This window comes from Apus apus, chromosome 2, assembly GCF_020740795.1.
Source record: "Apus apus isolate bApuApu2 chromosome 2, bApuApu2.pri.cur, whole genome shotgun sequence".
NCBI lineage: Eukaryota > Metazoa > Chordata > Aves > Apodiformes > Apodidae > Apus > Apus apus.
Window position 1 is genome coordinate 120935029 of NC_067283.1, and position 21877 is coordinate 120956905.

The following is a 21877-nucleotide window of genomic DNA, read 5'->3' on the forward strand; positions in this document are numbered from 1 at the left end:
AGTTTCCTTTTCCTCATATATAAGTTATTATTCTGGATAAAAAAAGTCAACTGTTTTGGGGTTCTGACAAACTAGAAAAGACAAGCTCATGAGGAGGACTGGTAAACTGAACGATAAAGTTGTGCAATAGAAACTCGGTATTTCCCTCCCGGCACAATCAGAAAACTCATTCTCTTTATATGCATGATTAATAAGAGAATGTCAGCCTACCCTCCTCTATCACGAGTCACAAAATGAGATGCTAATTTCAGAGACCCTACCAAAGCAAGGTTCAAGAATGTATTTAAAAAGGAAAGAAAGTCAAGAGTGTATTACATTTGCTCAAGAAAAAGCATATTGCAAAAACATCCCTCCTCCCAAGCCATTATGTCCTTCATTTCATTTGGAGCCTTCAGTGTGTTAAATGCTTTTCTAATATCCAAAAGTGACCATTTGCTCTTAAGAGATAAGGACAGTTTTAGTACAAATTAAGAGTGAGAAAATAAATGTATATGAAAGATACGGTCTTGAGAACTGAGACAGAATGAAAGCAAAGTCAGGATGTTGGGCATGTTAAGGAAACTACAGGACTCAGAAGTGCCACTGATGCAAGGAACCAGGAGACAAACTGCAGGCCTCTGTGCCTAGTCAACAGCAGCTCTCCTGTGACATTCTTCTTCCCTTCTTTACTTTGGTTGACCTAGTTAAAGAGCATCACCCTGAATCTTATTATTTAACCCAATGTATTTACTTTTTAATCAAGATTATTATATTCTTGTTTCTAAGCATCTCACTTAAGAGGCTGATGTAATTTTAAAAATTCCCTCTAAAATAAAGAAAAAATAATAATTCTGTTAACTAGCATCAGTTATTTTGCTATTATGCATACATAGTAGGAAAATAATGCAAGTTGTCTTAATACAACAGATTTCATCCATATTCTAAGACATTTATTTTAATCTTTCTTCCCACTCCCAATCTTTCAAGTGAGTTGTACTTCAAGAAAATCTAAAAAAAAAAAAATTTATCACATTGCACACAGATATTAAATATTTATTTTTCTTATGCTGAAATAAAAAGACAAGTGACAATCACTCCCAAATTGTAACAGACTGATATATTTAATCTCAGAATTTCTGCATCTTTCATATAGTAAGGACAGACAACAAAAGGAAGAATGACAACTTAATTATGATTTTTTTTATTATTATTAATAGAAACTTTAAATCCTAGCAAAATGCTTCAACTTTCTTTTCATGCAAAGATAAAGACTCTTAGCCTCTGATGGGGTCCTAGTCAACACATGACTATTTAGCATAAGAACTATCCCTCCATTTTTTCCCTGCTACAGCATAAATGGGAAAGTATCCATGAAAATCACTGAATTTTACTATTAGCAATAGAAAGAGCTTAACTGAGTGCCACTGCAACTAACATAAAAAAAAGAATTAAAAAAATGTGAGAGGATGGATCTTTCTGATGTTTGAACATGACACCTGAAATTTGAGATATGCAGGTCCACCAGATGAGGTTTATGCCTAAAAAAAATAAAATTAAGGAATTCTCTTCATGGAAGTAATCTCTCACAATTTTTCCATATTAAACACAACTACACATTTATCATTTTTACACAGCAGATACTGTTACCAAATCTGACACATCTGAAAGTTTCCATTACTTCTAAATATCTATGTTTGAAAGAAATATTCTATTTCACCTGCCAATTATAACCATATTTCTAAGGCCTTTCAGGATACAAGTAATTTTCTATTTATGAATAAATTGAAAGTATTATCTATCCTTTTACACCACTAGAGGGACCCATAAGCATTCTAATTTCACATCTATTCCCATCAAACCATTAAGAAATGCATTGTCTCAGATTCATGCACATTTTTAAAAAACATTTTCAGCCGACTTAGCTCCTCTTTATGTTTCCCACTCATTATTTGCATTTTAAAATACTTTTAGGATATCCAGTAATAAAGTATATAATCATTTCACATAAAACTGTGATTTCGTTTGGAAGAGAATTTCAGCAAGGATTTTAAAGTTGCTTATCAAGACTACTGGTTTCTAAATCACCTTATTACACTTCATAGAATGGTTTGAGTTGGAAGGGACCTTAAAGATCACCTAGTTCCAACACCCCATATGGGCAGGGACACCTCCCACTAAATCAGGTTGCCCAGGGCCCCATCCAACCTGCCCTTGGGGATCGTTCCTGTTCCTGAAGATGTTTCGTGTCTTCCTTAGAAACACTACGAAGCCCTGCTTAGCATCACCGTAGGACACTATACCCCCTCTTCAGCTTAAAATAAAAAAATTAAAGCCAGATTGATTTGGTTTTATAGTATTTATACACACATTCATACATTTTTTTCCAAATAACAACCATCACTGAAAAATACACTGCAGGTTAAGGACTGGTTAAATAAACATGGCTTTGCAAGTGTCTTCTGAATGGAATTAGAAAAAGTAATGTTTCAAGGAACTCTAGTAGTACCATAACTCTAATAAAAATTCCACAGTAGTTTTAAACAGATCCTCCCTGATGGAGATCAACTCCTAGGCATCACCACCACCAAAGGTAACTCCTGAAGGACCTTACAGAATGAAATACTGTCTTAGCCAAGTGTAGTGCCACAGAGGCTAGAATAATTCAGGTTGGAAAGGACAGAAGAGCCTTCTGAGTGTCCTTTGGTCCAATTTTCTGCTCGAAGCAAAGCTAATTTGAGAGAAATTACTCCAAGCACAGAGATTAGACTACTTCAGTATGAACTAAATGCCAGTTCCCCAATGGTACTGCAGGCCATTACACGACAGCAGAATTATAAAGAAAACACTGAAAAGGTATCTAAAAGATTCTACTTATAATATTTCTGTAAACACCTCAGAGGAAGGATACAAAACTAAGTAAACTGAACAATGCCATTCCTGTGCTGGACTGCACAATTATCTTCAGACTGCAATTACCTTAGTACTAGGAAGCAGTATATACAAGGCTATTTTTCACCCACAGAAATCAAAGAAATTCTATAGCAACAGAATGTGGTTGACAGAAAAAGAATATCCCTTGAGAGTTTGTATGACCGTCTATACAAAAGTAAAACTAGAAGCAGAGATGAAAACAAAAGAATGTTTGCACACCTCATGCCAAATTGTCCAGTGTTTAAAAAAAAACAACCCAAACCTAGAATGTGGCTGTCTCTTCTTCTATGGTAAAACTTACCTCAGCAATAAAACACTGAGTTGTACCAGGGCAAGACTCTAGAATGCACATGCTGTTTTACAGAAACTTGAGAAGAAGAAATTCTAGATAAAATAACAATATAACAGAGTAAAATAAAAATAGAAAAAAAAAATCTGTCCTTTATTCTGTCTTGTATGCTATATTGGAAGCTTTTAACCTGCAATCTTTTTTAACCAAGCTCACTTCAAGCTGACTTTTCACTTCAAGTTTATCTTCACCGTTTTCTGTTGGCCAAAGCAGTATTTTGTGCATTTTGGGCATTTTGTGACTTGCTCTTGTGTGACTGCATTCTCCACATTAAACTGAAGTCAAAATTTCACTTGCATTGAGGAAAACAATTTAATTGAATAATCTGGATTGTGAATAATTAGATGACAATTTCAGAATGCCTCCCTCACAGAAAGGCAGCTTTTAGAGAAATCTCTGGAGTACAAGCTTTGCACTCCTCAGTGCTGGTATTTTCACAGGGAAACAAATACTTCATTCATCCTATGACCACACAGAAATCTTCCTGCATGACTTCACTCATTGTGAAACTCACCCTTCTTCACAGCAGACTGTTGAACAAGATGGACAATTACTCTTAACCAGATTCAGCTAGGTAATTCCTCTGTTTTCTTGAAATAAAAAGGGCAGTCAACTTCATCTGGACTATGCTCATTTTCTCTCAACCTCTAGATGGTATTGTCAAAAGCATGATGAGGTGCTGTCACACAAAGACTTGCCCAATTGTTTAAGGCAAGCCATTTGGATTTGAATTGTTCTCTCTTCTTTGTCCTCTTTGTCTCTCATACAAGAGAAGTCTAAATTCACAGTCCAAGGTAAACCTTTATACTGACTTGTGAGTGAAAAACTGCAAAGTTCAAAACAGCACTGCAAAAAGTGAATTCTAGCATCTTTGCCAGGCTTTCCAGTACCTGAAGGAAGCCTACAGGAAATCTGGAGAGGATCATTTTACCAGGGCATGTAGCAATAGGACAAGGGGTAATGGTTTTAAAGTGATAAAGCACAGATTTAGGTTAGGTATTCAGAAAGAAATTCTCCACTATAAGGGTGGTGAGACACTGGAACAGGCTGCCCAGGGCAGCTGTGGATGCCCCATGTCTGGAAGTGTTCAAGGCCAGGTTGGATGGGGCGTTGAGCAACCTAGTCTAGTGGGAGGTGTCCCTGCCCAGAGCAGGGGAGTTGGAACTAGAAGATATTTCAGGTCCCTTCCCACCCAAACCATTCTATGACTCTGATCTCAAATGAGCATATAAAATGTTCCATGAACTGCAATTTCCAAGTACACAGTCTGAAAATTATAAACTGAAGATAAACTGGAATTTCTTCATGTGTTTGCACTCTTAAGAAAGAGAATTACTTTTATCCATCACCTATAAAAGTCACCTAATTATTCCTTTCTTTTCCCTGCTAAGAAGGCTCTATACACAACTAAGGAGAAGAACCATTTAAGTCTGAATGATGTCATAAGTTTCCATTACATTGCTTTCTCTCCTGTGTGAAGCACTATATTGTATGCAAGCATCAATCTGATTCAATTGAAGTCATTGATAAATGTTTACAGCAACGCACTGATTAACTCAAAAAAACCTTTCTTTTAAAGGTATTTTAATTCACAGATGTGGCATATTCAATTATCTATGAAACACAAAACAGAGCCACATGTCTTGGCAACACCACCATCTCCCCATAGGAGCATGCTCTGACTAGACTAGGTCTTTTCTATTTTGGTGCAGATATAATAGGAAAAGTAAGCAAAAAAAAAAAATAATGTTTCCTCTTCAAAAAAACAAAGTATTCAGTTTTTGTCTGGTTCTTCCAGACCTATATCCAACAAATCTTTCCTAAAAGGGAAATGTGAAAGCATTAATTTCAGTTGCAGCTGCATAAGACTCCTCCCAATATTTTTGCTGTTTTCTTAATTATTCACTTTAGCTTCACTTTATTCATTTTGGCTTACCTTCCTCATTATAACACACTGTACACGTCACCCACCACATGTGCTGTTGTTTTTTTTTCCCCAAGTGAGACAGGGAGTGATTTGGGCATATTACATATTCCTTTGTGCATGCTAGGAAGTCCTCACAAACCCAATTAAAGTTTCTTAAGTGTGTTTCTATATAGATATATATGCACAGACATATACATATAAAACAGCCATTACTGACAACCTCTTAATAGCAAGAGAACAAAACCTAAAATTTTACTGCTGCTTTATTTCTGAAAAAGGGAATATTTTTACACTGTCATCTACCAAGTCTCCTACCAAAGATTTTGTTTTGCATTAGCTTTTATCAACATATTCTGCCAATACCGCAGACTGAATTACTACCTATAATGTCTTTAGCAAAGTAAAAAAAAAGAAGTAGCCCCATTAACTGTAGTCTGTTGAAACCAACAGACAGAAAAAGTGGTTATACCCCTGCAATTACTTTCTCAGTAACTTCCCTGAAAAGCAAACAGTACATGCTGGGTTGTCAAGACAGTTAACGGCCAAACTCCCTCCTTCTCACCCAAGGGGTGACAAGCAGATCCAGTGCTTTATATTCAACTCGATAAAATATTAAACTGTGAGCAATTTACTTTGCAACTGTGAAATATGCCCATCCACTGAACAAAGCCAAAGCAGGGTATTTAAGGTAAAAATTTACTTCTGAGGAAGAAAGTTAAGTGGTTGCTCTCTCCTCTCCAGAAATGGCAGCTTTCAGCTGCTAACTTGAGTTTATGTCCATGGTTCCCACACAGACATAATCAACAGACCACAGTAACAGAATAAAACTCCTAATTCATGGCCCAATATTAACCAATTACCAGCCAATACAAAGAATACAATCCTGGCTTTCTCCACTCCTCAGAAAGCAGCCTTGTTGAAACAAAAGTCTTGTTTACTGAGCTATTCCTCCTGGCTAGATCCTGCAATTAGCTATAAAAACGTGGCTTCTGGAATAACAGATAACAAAGAAGGAAAACTACCATCCAACAAACTTAGTTTGCTCATCAGTCAAATCCTGCATTTAATAATCCTCAGCTATTACTGCCATACCACCACCTCTAGCAACAACAATAAAGACGTTTTTTTCAACAACCACTTTCACATTTAGTTTCTAAGAAAGTAGTTAACACTAAAAATACTTCTAGCCTATTCAGAAACCTGAATATTCATGTGCCAGTTACACAACTCCTTGGTGAAGATGCAGACACTGAGCTTATAATCCTTAGGAAGAAACAGAAGTGGTCTTAAAAACTAAATGCTAATAAACTTTACCTTTGTAACACTAGTTAAAGTTGCAAGTAAAAATAATGTTATGAAAAAACAGTGACTGTAACAAAAAATAACCACAGTAGCTTCCTGAAAATAGAGTAATGTGTTTAAAAAATCCAACAGTCTTCAAACCTACCAATAAAATATTAAGAGCCTATTAAAAATATTGGAAAAAGAAGAGCTGGACTTCCTGAAAAACATTCAATTTCTTCACAAAACATCAGTAACAGAAAAACAAAATAATACTGAATGACAGAAGTCAGCTAAGCAAAATACAAAACGGCAATAAAGCTTCAACACAGCGAATGACAGCCAACACACCAGTCATCTTCAAAACGGGTAAGCAATGACCACTGCAAAACATTTTATTGACAGTAAAGTTAGTGGAAAGCAGAAAAAAGTTACAGTGAAACTTGACAAACACCATGAAGGAAGCATATTCATGCAGTACTGATGCTCTGTATGCAGCTGGGGCATAGGGGAAGCCAATATACAGATGGTTTATTCTGCTTCAGCTGCAAAGAGACCCCCTTTTAGTCCAGCTTTTTGCCCCCAGCACAGAAGAGCTGCCTGGGCTGGCTCCTCTCACATGCTGTCTGTTGCTCATATGGGTGAACACTTTTCAGCTCCATGTGGCAAAAGCATTCTGGAGTTACCAGGGAAGGGCAAAGAGAATATCCCAAACATTAGATCAAACACGATTCCCACAACTTCTCTCTACCCACAGTCTGACTATACTATACTAAAACTCTTTTGCTTAAAACAATTGAAGATACACTGATCAGGACTAAATTAGCACTGCAGTGAAAAAGAAAATATTTTACTCATTTAAAAAACCAAACACTTCTGTATGTTAGTAGATAATAATGTGATAGGGTGAAAGATGGGGCCAAATTCCTTATGACTTGCAGATAATCTCCAGAAAGCAAGAGTCGGAAGTCAAAGAGCAATGCCACAACAGGCCACAATCCTGAAGGGCAAAAAATTCTGACTATAATATGGCAACTCTGAAAAGTGCCACAGCAGCTGATTTGAGATGCAAGTTATAACCAAAGAATTTTTTGGGCCTCCTAGCAACATTCTTTGCTGTCATCAGACACCACAGTTGATGTTGCTAAAAGTTGGTGCCTGAACCTGAACAAGTAGGGGCAAGAAGAAAGGGTGTGAAAATCCTTGTCCTGATTAGTCATGAGGTGCCTGATGCACAATCATCAAAATGGAAAGAAACAGCATGATGAGTACCACAGAAAACACAGTTAATTTGACAAAAGCAATAATACCATACATGACTGCCTTTAAAAGGTAGCTTTTAATGCTTGTTAACATTTCCCCATCTCAACATCAAATGCCACGTACTTATAGATACATGACAAGAAAAATTTATGCAATTCATAAATCACATGCTGTTTCTACACAAGAATTTTTTTTATACCCAATAGAATTACTAGGATTTGAGATAGAATTCTTAACCTCTTTATTGAAAAAAATCAATACTCTTCAAACTTTGTTTTCTCACCTATTTCATGATACTAGCTTTTGAATGAAAATAAAAGCTTTAAGTTTTAAATTTAAGAAATTATCTACTGTTAAAAAGATTAACTTCAGTTAAGATCAGAATAATAATTAGCACAACTTCTGCCACTCATTTTTATTAAGAAGATAATTACAACCACACTTGTTACCATGAAGTAGTTTTTCTAAATCTCTCCACTGCATTCAGAGTACTCGGAATTTTGCTCATACAACCTCAGTATAGATACTTTATGACACTTAATACATCAATATTATTGGCATAATTAAGATTTAAACTCCCTGCACTTTTGCCGCATATTAGTGGTTATTAAAGTTTTTATACTTAGTTATAACAATATAGTTGTAAAAAAGGTTAAATTATCAGAAAATAATCTTATTGTAACTGAGAAAAACTGTTTCCTAAAACACTTTTTTTTTCAGCTATTTTCTTTTAACACTTTAATCTTAATGTAAGATTTATCAAGGTCCAAACAATTTAAGTTCCAGCTACATCTTTGAGCATATGTTAATTGATTATGATCAGATCAAAAATACTGACACCTACTGTAATTCTCTTCAAACTTCAGCCTTGACCAGGCCTTTCTGATGCTTTATAGAAGCAGGGAAGAATTCCTCTCCACTGACTGTGTCTGCCAAGTAAACTCGCACACACATCAGCAGCTGCATACAAGACAGTCTTCATTTCCGTAGGGATTCAGATCTAAATTCAATGAGTTTCTACTTATTTTTTCAAAACAAGAATCTGGCACTGAAGGCTTTACTCTTATTTTTGGTAATGAAGCAGCACGGAAGATCTTCCTAAGTAGTATAAAAAATGGTCTTGCTATATAAGCTGCTAACCTTATTTTTAGAGGCTCAGTAGTTAAAACTAATGGAAGCCTTCGCTTATTTGTCAATTATCTGCTTTTAAATACTTACAGTGAAAAATACGGAAATCAATGTATGGATGAGAACCTCTTCTCTCTGTTTCAAATCCTGCCCGACTTCTTACTCGCACATCTCCTAGAAACAGGGTCAAGAGTGAAATAAAAGTGTGGAAGAGTGGCAGAGATAAAATGCAAATTAACATAGCCTGGAGGGGTAAAGATTCATGTACTTAATGGAGGAGGGTTATTCAAACAAGAGGTCTATTTCAATGCTTTTTGTTCTAAAGGTGAAATTCAAAACAAAGTTTGAAGACTTGTTAAACATGCAATCGCATGCTTTCTTGTCAAAATCCCTCCTGCCTAAGCATACGTTGCCAGAAGCATGTGATAAGCATTCAGGTGAAATTAGGAACAGCTTGCTGGACCAGTATGGTAAAAATGCACCTTAATATGACAAGAAACAAGAACATTAAAAGTCGATTTGTTCTTCAGTAACACATAAAACGATAACATTTTGTATAATAGAAAAAAGACTCAGCTTCTAGAAATGGCAGCTTTTAGCAAATAAGCTAGTTACAATACGGTTTTATATTACATAATTGAATATTTTTCCACTAGCGTTTACTTACTTGCACTCAGCTGTTTGAATATTACACAAGAGCCTATTGAAATACCAAAACTCAGTATTAAAATTTTATCAAACTATTTTGTACTGCAGTTAGCTTCTAGCATCTTTTAGCATGCTAGTTGAGTTCTACTTATGCATATTACCAACTGAAAGCTGATCAGTATTATTTTATTAGGTATTTGTATGCATTAATTTAAGTAGTTCACACAGATTAAAAGCTTTCACTTAGAATCCCTTCACATTTACCAATTTGGGCAAACCTTTGAGAATCAAATGCAGTAGTTCTGCATTTGATCAAATAAAAAAAAAAAAAAAGTGAAATTTAGGATGTGAAAATGTTCTGGTTTTTAATTGTTAAAATCCTTCAAGTTTTTATTCTCTCCTCAAACACAGTGATCTTAATATGAATCAAAACTAAATATTTAACACAAGGAAACTAAGACTGATTTTATAAGAACAAAATAAAGATACAGCTATTTAATTTCCAGCAACTAATAATATTCTAACATCTTTTCCTCTTCTTATCCAACCTGCTAATTTGTAATGCTGAAGCAGGCAACTTCTCAGAAAACAGCTAAAGACACTGACTAAATCTTCAGTAATATACTTTCAATACTTAACAAGTATCTTTCTAGAGATACATATCTATAACCACTGACACACCTATAGTGTTATTTTGTGAGGCACACTGGAAAGACCACAAAAAAGGTAAGTAGATCCAGGGCTCCCCAAATAATTAATCTAGAGCTTACAGATCAGTAAAACATACAAACTACATGTTGATTTCAATTATTACTCCTTTTGCTTTTTTGAAACTGAAAATCTTAACAGAGCTGCACAGGAAAGTAGCACAATTACTACCAGTAAATATTTTTCAGACCCTTGACAATATATTACTTATAAAGGTTTCAAGCATTCATCTGAGCAGAGTGCAAAAGGCTTGCTTGTCTTGTTCCAGGCAATACAGAGGCAGCAAACTGTAGAACTCTTCTGTTAGGCACAGGCAACTGATGAATTTTATTTCAAAGTAAGTTAATTAAAAAGAAAAAGGGAGGAAATTTTGGAAAAAAGTAGAGGCAAATGCATTAGTAGCTGTGTATGAAAGTATCAGTTTACACAGAGGAAAATGCAACTTTCATTACCTTTCACTCATATTTATCTGGGAAATCAGTCATAGCTAGAGCTGTGTGAATTATTTCACCAGCTGAATTAAAAGAAAAATAAAAAGAGGGGTTTTCAATAGAGCTAATTTTTTTTTTTTTTTTACAGAAAAGGTGATACAAGTTCATGATTTATAATTAGTTTTCAAGGCAGTCTTAATTTTCAAAGTTTACCAACCACAATGTGAATTAGCGAATAGTTTAAGTCAGTGTACAATGTAGGTTTTGATGAACAACTTACTTGTTCCAAGTGTCAATAATAGGAAAAGTTCACAGAAAAAATACCTGAGACTAACATGGAATTCTGCAAATAACAAGCAGGTTCATCTGATAAATGATATCCAGAAAATGTCTCTCTGCTTTGTTCTCTCTTTACTAGTACCTAGTCTAATATGTTAGATAGTATAACAGTATCCCTGTTACCCTTGAAATGCTCACTGTGTTGTGGATTTTTGAGCAGGAAAACAAGAAAAACTGTCTACAAGTGAAATGCAGAAATGCAACTAACCACATTGCATCTAACAGAAATTACTTAAACATGTATTTAGTCAGCCAAAATAAATTACATTTAAAAAAATACACACAGTAAACTATTAAAAAGACAACTGTAGCAAGAGGAAGGTAAAATGAGTGTATTTACTTGCACACATATGAAATGAGAAATTCTCAGCAAGGAAAGCAATGTATTTTTGTTAAATAGTTGGCAAACCAAATTATCTCTCCTTGATTGTTGTAGAAGTAGAGAGTATTTTGCAAGGAACCAAGATCTCAACAATGGATTAATTTTTTTAGAATAAATCTGGATTCATTCTGGAAAAAGGTGATCACTGCTACAGAACCGGAATTCATCACAGTAAAAAAAGTAGGAATTCCTACTGGGCCCAAACAAAAGCAGAAGAGCTGTCTCCATCATCATTGTACAGAACTACTACATTTTTCAATATTTCAGACCAAAAAACCTGCTTGGAAAAATTGGAACGAGTAGAATTTGAAGATACCATGCAGCCATCTGAAGTTTCCATGTGTACAACAGCATAAAAAGGAACAGCATTAAACTGGCAGCACATTAGCACATTCTGAAATGCTGTGCTCTTAGCACAGTGAGACTAATCTCTACTGCTTATGTATACTTAGTCCCAAAACATCCAGAAACACTGGGCTATCGTTATGGTGTTCAGTTAACCTGACCTGCAAAGAGGAGTAAATCTCAAACAAACCCACTGTTGTGTTTGCATGTAACATATTTGCATTGATTTACTTGGAAAATCCTGCACGAGTTTTTTGTAACCCTGTAACTTGGAAATTATACTGAATGCAATCTTAAGGAAGAAACATGTTTGTCATCATAGGTAACTTTTAAAAAAGGCAGAAGACATTTGATATTTATGGTAACTTTTATCAAACATAAGGACACCAATACATAATTCCCTCAAACAACAACAGGAGTCCCACCTCAGAGCCAATTATTATCATGGTAGCTGAAAGATAATTAAAATTCAATACCTAAACCAGATGAACTTGTAAGAAGTTTTCATGTGTTTAGACCTTTTAAAAAACACTGTCAAAGTAGTTACAAAATCTCTTGAAACAACCAGACTGCACTGTTTGCTTACTGGAAAAAGTTCCTTGAGGGGGCAGAAGCAGTAGCAAGCTGACAGTTTTTATCTTAAGTGTCTCTTTAGCCACTCTGAAAAGACTCCTCTGTTTCCTTAGGGGAATATATTCAAGTCCAGTATCTTAATGACACTGGACTTCCAGGAACCATTTTTTGCTCTTTGAGAGTTTCTGCAAATCCAAAGAATCAAGAAAAACATTTAAAAAACACTAAGCCTTCCCTTCAAAATCTGATTGTGTCTGCTAAATGCGACCAAACTGTGTGACTACTGAACTATATAATTATTTCCAGAATACTTCTACATGACCAGGATTGCTTTCATTTTTAAAACAAAGGCGATATAAGCGGAAACTCAGTTGAAGACTGAATAAATAGTGGAAGAAGGAATGTTAAGAGGGAGGTATGCAGCTACTGAAAACTGAAAAGGAATCAGGGCTGTAAAAAAAACTTACCTTGAAACAGGTTCTTTAGTTCCTACCCTTCTCTCTGATTTCTGCTCACACCGCAAGGACCGATCTGATACTTACAATGCAGCTGAAATACCACAGCTGACATCCCTGCGCATTAGGGTTACACAGCACATACTTCGTGCTACCCTAATACTCCAGTGTGGCACAGTAACAATGCGGCAGCTGCTCGGGAAGCTGAGGCCTTCTGGAGCAGGGGTAGAAATCTCAGATCACAGACGACAGCTGGGAGCAGAAATAAGGGCAGCCACCTCAAGGTAAAGCACCCAAGCCAAAGCCATGAAGTTGTGAAGAGCTGGATTCCCACAAAGAATTACTAGCTTCAGAGATTAAAGTTCCTATTGAATTTGTTGGAGAAACAGATGACAGGTCAGCCGAACATGCCAGAGTTAAAGCAAAAGGAATACAACAGAACAACTGCACCAGAGAACAGTGAGCACCTGCATTACACAACAGCTTGCCTCCACTGTTTTCTATTTGAAGCAACTGAGACCTCTAAAGGAGAGTAAAATGCCCCAGTTTTACCCAAGAGGTGCATGCTCACCAACACAAGCAGTCAGTGTCCTAGTCTTCCCATCCCATGCGCTGTGGCAAAACTTTCAGGCAATACAAAACAACAGGAAAAAGAAACCAATGAAGCAAAGAAAAAAACAAGAGTATCAAGATTACACTGACGCACTGTTGAGAATTCCTCATAGTTGCTGAGAGAAGTAGCTGACTGAGGTGATGCAGATATATTAGCCCTTCCAAGGTCTTAAAAGAAAAATTCTACAATGCTGCATCTGTATCTGTATTTTAAAATAGTAAATAAGCCACTTGGGAGTGGCTTAGAGTGTATTTTGGGAACAGGGTATGACAGATGAGTCATTAGAGTCAACACTGTTTGTTTATATCGACACTGATTAAGACAGAGTTAGTTGTTTACTTAGTGTGCCCCTAAAATATGATCTTTTAAATTGAACCTGGAAATACTACCATACCACATGTATTTCCATTTACTTGGGGCAAATTAACTTCCACTGCATTCCCACTGGAACAGCCTGAAATCTTTACAGGAAGCAATGCTATGGCCAGCATAACTAAAAAGAGGCAGAGGGATGTGACCTACATACCCCTAGCTTTATATTTTTGGTCTGCTAAAATTAACACCTTATCAAGGTACAGTGTATTAGCAGATACAGTCTGTTAGGAATAACAACCATCCAAGTAAAAGGCAAAACCTCTCATGACTGTGCCTAACTTCCTGTTAGGTACAGCTGAGGATTCCTTACAGCTTCCTCTGCTAAAGTGTACTAAAATAAATAGCAAACAAACAAAAAACCCCACCATTACACCACTGTATGGGAAACGCAATACTTCACATTTCTTTCAAAAAAACCTAATTGAATTTATTCATTCTTAAATCTACTCTGATAAGAAGGTTTCTACATATTGATGTGTCCAACTGTTCAGCTTTCAGACTGGTGTTTTTTACAGTTGATGTACAAATATAACAGTAATAAATCTGTAAATAGTTGCTAACCTGTACAGTATAGTGTAGGTAACATTTGGGAAAACAAAGATCACTAACTAATGAGAAAGTAATACAAATTTTACACACTGATTCAAACATCCAGTGAACAGTGTTGTATTTGTTTGTCCTTCCTCAGCCAAAGTTAGAAGAGATCAATCCTTTAGAAGTCTTACTGCCTCTGAATGACAGGCATCACTGAACAGCAGCCATTGCCAGCCAAAGTTATGCTACTCATTACAAGCAGCAATCCCGTAGTCTAATAAATTAACTCCAATTAAAGAACAAATGAAAATTAACTTATGACATTCCAAATATATTCCAGTTATGCCCATAAGAACTGTCAAAGAAAGATTTCCAAACAAATTAGATTCTTCCCTCAGTATATACGAAGTATATATCCCTCAGTGTATATACCAAGAACCACAGGAAGTCATGCATTGCTCTCCTCTTGATTTATTTGAGCATTATCACAAACCCTTCTGCAGAAATGATAGGCTTAACTACTCTATGGTACCATTAAAGTTCCAAAGCAGCAGACGAGATCAGATTATTCTCCCCAGAAATTAAGAATTATTTTCTTACAAACTGAGTTACTACCACTATCAGATTAATTTTAAAAAGATCAAAACACAGTTATATACTTACAGTACCTAATTCAAGCATATCAATGCATCTTTAAAACATATGAATACATGTATCCCCTGTTGGCAAATGAAAAGTACTAAATTTTTAGGATTTTTAAACAGTTAAAAATAATTGTATTTTCTAATTACAGCACAAAAAAATATTTTTTAAAACTATCACAAAATCAAGGAAACAAAACTACCTCTGGCCTGAATTTATTTGCTTCTTCTTCTTATTAGATCAGAAAAAAAATCACATTTTAAAGAATTCTACTGTTCATCCTGCCAAAAGGATGATTCAAAAAGTTACTTTAATTTCTGAAAACTTAATAAGCCTATTTCCAACAACAAAAAAAATCCAGCAGCTTTTTCAATAAACATTTAGAAGCTAGCATGTTTTGTTCCCCTCCTCTTAGCAAATCTCCAAAGGAATTATTCTGATCAAAAAATCCTTCAGTAGACAGTCAGTGCTATAGTATTAAAAACTTGACCAACTTAAAAAAAAAAAATCAAAATAAGTGAAGAACAAAAATGTGAAGATGCTAAGTCAAAACTGGATTTATATATACATATGCAGAGGTATGCCTACATACAGAAGTTATGACTACAAATTCATATATACACATGTACACACACACAAATAGCTTACAACCTTAAATTCATAGAGAATGCAGTTATGAACTTCTGGGGACTTTAATATATACAATATACAACTAAACTGAAATGACTCAGGGCATAAAAAGACATGTTCTGGCTTATCTAGCTGGAGCCGGTTAAGAATTTATAATCACTAGCTGCTGATGTTCACTGAGCTGTGTAAGACATCGTGCAAGCATTCATAGTCCATTTCAACACAAAATCAAGCTCAAAACGACTTAAATTAAGCGGCACAAGTTTGCAGTGAAACAGACTTCAGTGTATATACACAGTCCCCATGCCATCTGCACCACCAGCAGCCTCCAGAAGTTAAGTGCTGAATCCAGCAGTCAGATCTGCCTATTTCACCTCCCAGTAACTGACCTTAACTCCTCCTTCCACGCACTCACAATCACACGGGGTCTTCCCCAGATGCCTGCCCCTCCCAGCACTGTTCTTCAATTTTAATTCGGCTTTACACTTTACATAGTTGCTACTATGGATACATTCTTCAGTAAATTGAGTAACCTACTGACCCTGAGACACATCCATTCCCTTCTCAAGTCATCCTCTGGGGTTAATAAGTATTGTTTAAAATAATGTAATAATTTTTAGAACACCTTAAGCATCTCATAGCCTCAGTATCTTAGTTTTTTTGTGTGCAGACTCTCACACAAATGTTCTCTAAGCTACAGTTTTAACCAGAAGGATACCATGCAGAAGTGATAAATTCCATCACAGAAATAAAGATCAATCGTGAGTCACTTGGATAACTAAACTTCTACCAAACACAATCTGCTAATTATAAGAATTTTTAAACTCTTTTAAATACAGGAGTAAAACCATCTGACACAATGGTTAAGTCAGAAAAAAAGAAAAAGACAAACCACCAAAAACCCCAAGTAAACACCAAAAAATCTAACCAGAATATTACCCAAGAGAAAGGAAATTATAAAATTTAGAATTCAATACTCAAATGGGAAAAAAACCCAATTATTTAAATCAATATAGAGCTGTTATACTTACCTAGCATACGAATGTACAGTGCAGTCTGATCAGAGCTGTCATAGGAAATTGCTCCACGTCTCTGAAAAAAAAGAGAAGTATTTCATGGAAATTAGAGTTAGAACTAAATTATTTTTACACTGAAATAAAAATAAAGTACCAGTTGTCCATTTCCAATTTAAGTCTTAAAATTAATTTTGGAAGTTGAATATGCACCTTTTGAAAATGAAATAAATACTGATTTTATTTTAGGAGAGGACAAAGGAAGGAGAGGAATTGGTAGTGGAGAGATTATGAAAAACAGGACGAGAGTGTGGGAAAAAATATCCCCTCTAAATTTCTTTCCAAATGCTCCTCAATCGTTCCTCACATCATTAAGTAGGCACAAAAAAAGAAGTGCTCCTCACAGCCTTCTAGAATGTAATCATTAAACACTTGCAGTTCCTGGTTTATTTATCTACTTTTACCCATGGGGTATTTCCATCTTTCAAAGCTAGAAGTAGTTTTGAAAGAGGTAAAAACTCACATGACACCATTAGGAACTAAACATATATCCTGCAGGGGCAGAACCTGGCTGTCACATGCAACTTTCATTCCATGCGCTACCTTCTGTAGGCAAATCAAGGTAACATTGAAGAAGGATGTAATACCTAACGGTATTTTAAAGAAAATAAGCAAGTGGTATTTCACATTTGATTGTAAAAGTCTAAAAGCATCATCACATTATCTGTGCACAACATTAAGATACTCCCATAAAGGCTGTATTTCTTACCTATACAAAATACGTATGATCCATGCATATTCAGCTAACATGACAAGAGTTGTAACCTAGGAAGTCTCCCACAAGTGTGGTGAACAGGTCCTCTAATAGTCAAGAACTGTGGGAATGTTCTCCTAGTTACACAACACTGGCATGACCTAGCACCCAGCCTCACACCTTGCCTTTACTGTACTTTCATCACCTTCTGCCAACTCCCCAAGGCCTTCATTCATGTTATTTCTTAACCCTCGGATGAGAGGATCATCTCCACAATCAGACTTCATTTTTGCCAGTTCACAACACGTGTTCTTCGAAGAACTATGACTTTGTATGAGTATTAAAAACTCCTGACTTTTCCCTGTCCACTTCTTATTTACACTGAGGACAGTGAAATTCAGTGCCACAAAGGGTTCTCATATCCCTTTGAGAACTTCAGACAAAAGACAGGAGGTGAACACAGTCCCTCATTTGTTTCCCTGTGTAGCGGGAACAACAATATGGCAGGGACACAGAACAGCCTGAAAATCTGCAAGTTCAAAAGATGAGAAACTAAACCATGTTAGAAAACAGGACAGAAATACAGGTGTTGGCTATTGGAAGGCATTCCAAAAAGGACAGAAACATTACTGCAAAGGCAGAAAAGACAAAATTGCTTACATGCCTCTCTGTACAGAACTAACTGAATGCACACAAACACTAGAAGATAGTAAACTTTCAGCATTATTTGTACAACGGCTCCAAATTCAGAAGTTACACTATTTTAAAAACATTTTTCATGTTAAAAATAGAAAAACTTTCACTTGAAGTCAGAAGTTTTTCCAAAGGTAAGCTTAACATTTAATACAGAAATTACTCAAGATCTAGCTCCAAATAGGCTTCAATTACAGTAGCTGTTGTAAAGACAGTAAGAAAGACAGCACTTTTATGTTGTCTTAGCTTTTGTTTTGTGTTTCCTCAAAATATCATAAACCATGAAAATAATCCTTCCCTCAAAATATGTTTGTACAGCATTTCTCAGCCAAAAAGGGATTCTGATTTCCCACTAACACTTTCAAATTTATTCATAGAACCTACCTTTGAACTTCAGCAAATCTCAGCTGAGTATCTTTTCAGTAGCCTAGAACATATCACAATCAGTGATATAAGTTAGTACTAACTTGCAATTTGCACCTGTCTATCACAGATTTCTGGACATGTTCAGTACTGTTCTGTAATCTAATACAGAAGAAAGCTAAGCACACATGTGGCTAAATGAACCATGCCCAACTGGAGCAATACTCTCTGAGAAGGAAAATATTATGAAAAAAATGCTGAAAAATACAAACTTTTAATATGTTGATTCTAAAATGTTATTTTCTCTCTAAAATATTATTTGCTAGATATAGTAGTACATCTATTTATGTTCTCAAACACAAAGCACATTTTAAAAATAAACTGGTTGCTTATACAAACAAACTATTTCATTCTACAAGGGCTCTGAAAGATTTCGTAAGAATCTTTGATCAAATACTTTTCTTTCAACATTTTATTTCCTAAGGAAATAGAGAATGTATTGTGTAAACCTTACTAATGATACTTCAAAAGTAGTAGGAAGATTCCAGCTAATTTTGCTAAAAGTGTAGAGGTCCTAAAGATACTTCATACACTGAAATTTGTTAAATAAAATAGACATGAAGAAAACACTTTCTAGTAAGTTCCATCAAGAGACAGATAAAGGGTGAGTGATGAGTGGTCAGACCTCATACCTTTAGACCAGGCAAATAAGTGAGCTACAGATAGAAGAAGCACTGTGGTGGGCAGTCAGAGAGAGGAAGGAGGTATTTAGCAACTTGTGATAGGTAAATTAATTATGTTCATCCAGCCATGGATTGCTATGTGTCAGCTTACACTCCAAATGGGGAATGGATTGTGTGACACAGGTAAAGGCATATTGCTTGTTTTCCCACTTCAAATAATATTGTCAGTGTATTTGTTATACTACTACACCACTCTAGAAAAATTAAAGAGAAAAAAAAAAAAGTAATTTCATCTTCTACCCTGCCTGTGGTTAAGATACTCTGCCCAGATTCCACTTTTCAGTGAAGCAAACAGAAGGACTAGATTTAATGCATCAGCCTCTACTGAGACATGAACTATCTGTCACATGCAACAACTCTGTAAGCAGAAAGACAAATGCATCCTGAAGAACTAAAGCTTCTGTAAAGCACTTAACAGTTCAAACAATTTAATCACCAGGATTCTACTCTTGTTGACCAACAAAAATGCCTCCTCCCTCATTGCTAATCAAAGGCCCACTCTCTTTAGCCTACACCAAGACATCAAGACTATACTTACACTAAAAATTTACCTTACTTATGCAGTAAAGATGACTATAGCACATACTGACTCAGCCTGCAGAGATCTTGGCTAAAAATGTTAGGAACAGAGCTTCACTTCTAGCACTTCAAAGCATTACGCTATTATTGATACTGTTAATATTTTTTAACTCATTTAGCATAAAATTTTATTTCTAGATCTCTGCCACCTCTCTGGTCTATCTGAGGCTTTGTACCTGTTAATAACCATAAACGATACTGAACTCCTTGATCCCCCCCGTACAAATTTCAAACAAATAATCATTCCAACAGGCAGACAGAATTACTTGTGCTCTAACTGAAGACAATGCTAATGTGTTTAGGCAGGTTCCCTTTTAAAGCACAGGGACTGCTTAGTCTGGTGGGAATATCTGCTGGATTCCAAGTGATTAAACAAACTTCTCAAATTATTAGGCAAGGTTCTAAAACCACTCCGCTCCTTCCCAGACATAAGCAGAGCCATCTGAACTGGGTGGGCTGTTTTGCTTCAGGAGTGAAGACATGTGTAAAGATGACTGGGAAACTGAAGGATTGTTTACACTGGACTTCCACTTTGAAAAACTCACCTTAAATTTCAGTTTCATATCTAAGTGCCATTTATTCTTCCAAAGGGCAATACAGTAAGAAAAACTGTCATTTCTCTTCTCATTTTTTCACGTATTTTTGGAAAGTGCACAGAAGTTGTTCAAACCAAAGTGGAAAATCCATTAATCCTTTAAGAACAACGACACCAGGACTCCACAGAAACAAGCAAAGGGAGTATCTACCAAAAGATAGATTTAAGTCTGATCTGTCTGAAAATCTTTTCACAAGACTATAAGAAGTTATTAGAGGCCCTGCAACAGGAATGACATGCCAAAATAGCACACGTGTATCTTCAAAGGGAAACCGCTTCAGTGATGGTAGTAGAAGAGCAGATGCATGGAACACGTGGAAACAGAGCACCTGCTGCTGTTCGTGCCAAACAAACATTTCCACTCATGTATCAGTTTTATCACTAGGGCTTCCCAATCCAGTTCAGAGCACCACACCAGCATTACTGTTGGACACTTCATTTCAGCAAAAGCCAGCTAGCCAGCTTTCAGATTGTCAAGTGAAACAACTGCTGGTTTAATTCTGTAACAACAGAAAAAAATGGATGGAGCTGTCAGTTTTCAATATTCAGTGCCTCTCCTCAGAAAGAACAACCTACGCGTTTTGATGGAGCGCAAACCCCTCATTTTGCAACTCAGTTGTTTATTCAGAAATGAGGAAAGAAAAGTCAGAGGACAGCAATACAGCCAGTCTTGTATTTTTACCTACTTGGCTTTTCTGCTCAAATTATCTGCCCAAGAGTTAGAGGGTTGTTTTCAGAAAGAGAAAGTGAGAACGAGTTTGGATAAATTGTTATATCATGGCAACTGCAATTTGCTGGTTACGCTGCCACAAATATACACACTTGGAAACAATTCAAGATTCTAAGACAGTTTATCAGCTAGCAGGCCTTGGAATGACAGACTAGTTAGACCAGATTTCTGGATTACTGGATTCCAAAAAGTGAGAATATCCTTTATCATAATTCTTTACTTCAGTAATAACTAAAAGTATCATACTAACTTAAGATCTCACCAAGATTTTGCTCACAAAAGCCCTGGAAAAATGTCATTTTAAAGCACTTAAGTAACTGTTGTTGAACTCAAGACAAGCCACTGCAAAACAGTACTACTGTTTTCAACAGTTCAAAGCAGTATTTTGAAAGTTTATCAAACCAGTGATAAGAAAGTATTTAACTTCAGGAGAGCAATACTTATCAGCTATAAGAATAAGACACACATATCCCCTTCAAATATCTGAATGTTGCAATTCTACTATTTTCTTCCATACAAAGCTATTTCATTATTGTCTCCCAAGATGGATGGCAGTCATTTATAAACTTAGCTAGTGGTTTAATGACAGATGCAAATGTAACTGATAACTACATCTAACAAGCATCTGTAAGGCTTTTTCTCTTACTCTAGCTATAGACCAAACGGCATCGTAAGATTTACCCAAAGCTTTATCAAAATAAAAACTTCCATATTTAACAAAAATATACAAAAGCTTGAAAATTTATCAGAAAAGAAAGCCTAGTCAAAAAAGCGTAAGTGATTGACCTAAGTGGGGACAAAAAACATACACGGATACTACCTTTAGAAACTAAATGAAAATGGCTGAAGGACTCAAAACCAACAAAACTAGGAT

At 35.8% G+C, this 21877-nt stretch overlaps 1 protein-coding gene across 4 annotated transcripts in view; it reads right to left on the reverse strand.

Annotated features, from left to right (window-relative positions):
• PDE7A (phosphodiesterase 7A) overlaps positions 1 to 21877 on the reverse strand; it is a 74592-nt gene that overhangs the window by 18264 nt on the left and 34451 nt on the right. For 2 of the 4 annotated variants that reach the window (XM_051609884.1, XM_051609882.1), the window contains exons 2-3: positions 16565 to 16625; positions 8949 to 9032 (exon numbers count right to left, since the gene is read on the reverse strand). In XM_051609884.1, coding sequence (XP_051465844.1) covers positions 8949 to 9032; positions 16565 to 16625 — 145 coding nt within the window. Of the gene's footprint in view, positions 1 to 8948; positions 9559 to 10666; positions 10729 to 12751; positions 13011 to 16564; positions 16626 to 21877 lie in introns of those variants that run through there. The other 2 variants (XM_051609885.1, XM_051609883.1) reach the window with 2 other exon arrangements.